This window comes from Cupressus sempervirens, chromosome 10 (genome assembly GCF_028749045.1).
Source record: "Cupressus sempervirens isolate cs-2001-9-10 chromosome 10, ASM2874904v1, whole genome shotgun sequence".
In the NCBI taxonomy this organism is placed as follows: Eukaryota; Viridiplantae; Streptophyta; class Pinopsida; order Cupressales; family Cupressaceae; genus Cupressus; species Cupressus sempervirens.
The window spans coordinates 237,695,468-237,699,917 of record NC_143127.1 but is presented as its reverse complement, the minus strand read 5'-3'; the positions used below and the strand labels follow the sequence as shown (position 1 = coordinate 237,699,917).

The window sequence follows — 4,450 nt, the reverse complement described above, 5'->3', positions numbered from 1 at the left end:
TTCGAACCTTAAGTCCAAAAATTAATAAAAAAAAAAACAAGGTGGAAGTGTTACTCTTAAAGAATTATTCAAACACAGTGGAGCTCCGTTTCTACCTTGTACCCTTCCAAGTTCTCTAGAATCTCAGATACTTATTAAGAATGAAAGATTACTAAAATTTAATTCTTAAATTGTATGGTAATGATATGATAACTATTGATGTATTATAGCTTCATTTGGATATATATATATATATATATAAAGATTGTAATTATGTTAACAAAAAAAATGTCCCATGAAGGAACATGTCTATTCTTTACTCGCTTTCTTATATATATGAAAGGTTGCTGCCATTTGGAAAACATATAGCAAAACATTGCAATGCAAATACATTTGTAGCAAACCTCTAAAATCTAACATAGTATCAGAGTAGGTTCAAATCAAAGGAAAAATAAGTTGATCTTATTTGCACCTAGTAATCATCAATATGAAAAAGACTTAGTAGTGATAAAGTAGGAAAATATCTCAATAAAAGGAAACATCAAATGTGAGTTTACACTAAAATAAATTTAGCAAAGCTTTTTTGTAATGTGGAGCCTAATCATACTCAAAGGTTAATTTTTCCCAACTTTATTCAACATAGTTTGCCCTCAAATTTTTTTGTGGTGGTTTAGAGGCAGTGTTCCCATGCTAGCTATTAAGGGGGAATGCCTCTTGTAGGAAGCCAGGACACCACCCTAGGGAGGGTATAGGGGAAGTGTCCCTTGCAAGGTCTTAGGGTCCATAGCCAAAAATGAATTTACTATTGTAAAATGATGTTACGAGGTATTTTATCTGTTGGATGACATATTCTAGCCCTAATTTTGTAAGAGGATAATTTTTTAATGTAATGAACAAGGGTTAGGGATTTTACAATGTATGATGATTTAGTAGCTTCTTGCAGAAGTATTGAGTTGCAAGGAATAATAGATTTTAATAAGGTTGTAATCATTGAATAATAAGAATATTGGACATGTTTGGTGGGCACAACCTAGGGATTGGGTGAACCACATTAATCTTTGTGTGTTGTGTTCTCTTTTGTATTCTTTATTTATTTTTTATATTGATTATATTTTTGTGAAATTTTTATTTGTAAATTTAATCCTAACAAGATTCTATAAATTTAATGGGAAAATTTACAAACCTTGTAAGGAGGATCAAGCCATTACAACTCCCAACTAGACCAATTGTAATTTTTACAGGGTTCTCAAAAAATCTCTCTAGTAGTGCTAATTACATCTAATTAAAAGTTTCAAAATAATTTCTTTTCAAGAGATTTTTTTTTTTTTAATGTTCATCCTTTCAATTAAAAATAAATCATTTAACATAGATACTGTATTCTACTCCAGAATTAAATATAGACTAAATTTTGAATCATATTATTCAACATTTATAGTATTCTAGTACATTTTATAGTACTACAACATGTACACTAGATGGGAAGGTTTTGATTTCTTTTAAGAAAATATAATATGTAGGGGCTTAACTCGTTCTAGCATTCTTCCTACCTATTATATGTTGAGTGAAGATTATGAAACAAAATCTCAAATCAATTTATTTGAGTTTCACAATATTGACAAATCCTTGAAATTTAAGGTTAGAGAGGACAATAACATGTTGTATAACAACACATATAAGACCAACAGAATATTTGTTCATGGGAAATTATCATTACAAGTACCATAAAAGGATAAACTAAAAGGGAAAATGTGGAGGATTAGTAATCACAATGACATGTGTCACCCATTATTTAGTATAATAAATCTAATATTTGAAACAAAATGTATTGTGATTTTTATAGCACAAAACTCTAGTTGAGAAGAAAAACCTAACTAATAAAAAAACATGAATACCATGAGCAATTAAACGTAATAAAAATCATTTCTATTCAATTGTCTAATATAATTTAAGGGCATTTCAACTTTATGCCACGGTATCATTATACATCACTAACTTGAAACCAATAGGTTAGCCCCATGTCCAAGAGGTGAGAAAGTGTTCATCATGTCAATTTTCCTACCCACTTTTCAACAATGAGAGAGTGTTCATCATTTGTATCACGTTGACCACTCACACATGTAATTAACAAAGCTTAATATCACAAATTAGAAAACTTGATAAAAACTCACTTTTTTTCTTATTAGAAATTATCTAACACCATCAAAATTAGTTTGCAACAATGATAAAAACAATTTTTGTATGCTCTTTTATAACTCTTAAAGATAACCTAAGCATTATTTAAATGTTCATAAATTCTATTTTATTATAGATCCTATTAAACATGTTTATAAGTTAGATAAAATAAGATAAGATAAGATAATTTTATTAATATTCAACAAAAGACCACAATGTGGGTCTATGGGATTGGAAACTTACATCAAGAAGAAAGCAGACAAACAGAACACCAAACAATGTCCAAAAAAGAGAAAACATTATTGATTCAAAGCTAAGCTATTAGTATTCAAACCTTCAAAACTCAAAACTAGTTTTAATATATTTACCAAAACCTATATCCTTACACCTGTTAAGAATTCAAATGGTAGATAGAAACACTAATCCAATATGTTAGAGTACAATAATGGTCTTCGTCTCTATTTTTTCACTCAGTAGAAATTACTAAGCATTGAAGATTGAAGAACATTTTATCTGAGAATTTTCAGCCTGTCAAATGTAATAAATACTGAATATGAGTAGTAAAGAGCATGGAAGACATAATTGAAGATTTGGTAAACTTTGCCATCACCAAATTAATTGTATCCACGCAAGGACAGATGTAAGAAAGCAATTAATTCAATTGGAAAACATTGCACGCTTTTTCCAAAGTGAAAATGTATTTAGAATTCACAAACTATCTGCACACGGGGAACATGACTAAACCCTAAAGCCCAAACATCGGCAGATGAAAACATACAGGAAAATACGAAAGATTATCCAACTACTGGGTGGATGTCGATTTCTGATCTTTCAGTAGAGTAAATGTTTCAATAAAGTAAATGGCTTGGTGACCGCGAAATACTCCTCGCAAAGCTCAATCCATTCCAAGCAAATACGCCTCCTGTCCACCAGAGGGAGGCTCTCAATCACCCTAAGCACCGCGTTATCAAGCTCGGGGAATTCCGTTGCCCTGATTGATACGCACTTCCTCACAAATAATACTCGACAATCTCTCGAAAGTACCATCTTCCCATTTCCAACTGCCTTCATTAAACATATTAATATCGGCAACATACTGCGACCAAAATCCGGGCTTTCGCAATACTGAGTAATTACATACTCTGTAATTTCTGTGTCTCCAGAAAAAACGTTGAATGCAGTGTTCAGCATCTCTCCCTTACAGCGCTCGAATAACTCCAAAAGCGATCTCATTGTTTTGAAATCACGAGAAGCGATGGAAGATTTGAACTCCTGCAAAAGTACGCGCTCTAATACCTTCTTATTCTCTCTATTTGCATTCCCCTCCAATGTGTTCATTATATATTTCTCTACAATTTTCCGGTTCGCTGCACATTGAGGAACTTTTATAATAGAGACCAATTCATTGATAATGCTTTCCGCAAAGATCATATAGTCGTCGTTATTTTTTTCAAGCCTGGCAACTAAATCTGGTATTGGTTTCAACCCCAGAGAAGATAACATATCTCCAATTTGGGTTTCTTGCTGGGGTCTCCAACGAACTGCTTGCAAATATTGCATGCATTTGTTGATGAGATCATCATGTAATAACTCGGCAGCAACTGAAAGTATAGCGAGGCAATCGTCAACATCAGAGAAATGCACACTCTCGACATACATGAGTTGAATGCATTTTAAATACTCTTCAAAGTTGCGAGAAGTGGTTAGTACTCTGATCTCTTTTGGTTTATCCGACGACGACTGCTCGGACATTCTTGCTTTGAAATACTCGGATTTATTGAGAATGAGAGAATGGAGATGAAGTGGATTCCTTTCGTATTTCTGATCATTTCGGCCTGTCAACCACAATTTGACATCTGCAGAGGTTATGTCTCCAAATCGGAGCTGACCTTTTGAGGTTTATGTATGTATATCACGCAATCCACAGTTTCTTCGATTGTTCCTTTTGAGGTTTATGTGCTGCGAATGAGGTGCAAGGAATTTATATTAGTTTGTTTGGACGGAGTTGAGTAAAAGAAGAAGTTAATTCGATGTCGGCTTTCGATATTACTCTGTTAAGATGATTTGTTTTTCTTTTCTTTTTAATGGAGGGTTGAAATCTGGGAGGCAATCTATTGAAGCAAGAGTCGTGTGAGCTATCAATGGGATCCCATACAAAATTCCTTATGATATGGAACCTTGCACTCAACAAGAATTGATCCCTAGACCAAGGGATCATTGACTTTTTTGATTTGTTTTTTTATAGTGTTGTTTTTGTTTTGTTTTTAATTTTCTAAAAAATATTTTATTTTAATTATTT

At 32.5% G+C, this 4,450-nt stretch overlaps 1 protein-coding gene across 1 annotated transcript; it reads right to left on the bottom strand.

The window, feature by feature from the left end:
* Nucleotides 1–2,982: 2,982 nt before the first annotated feature.
* Nucleotides 2,983–3,903, bottom strand: LOC149533514 (uncharacterized). Its single transcript, XM_089805880.1, has one exon. It carries the CDS (start codon nucleotides 3,901–3,903, stop codon nucleotides 2,983–2,985), a length of 921 nt encoding a protein of 306 aa, XP_089662006.1.
* Between the last annotated feature and the right edge of the window lie 547 nt (nucleotides 3,904–4,450).

Coding starts and splice junctions, on each gene's coding strand:
- LOC149533514 (XM_089805880.1), bottom strand. CDS start 3,903: ATGTCCGAGCAGTCGTCGTCGGATAAACCAAAAGAGATCAGAGTACTA.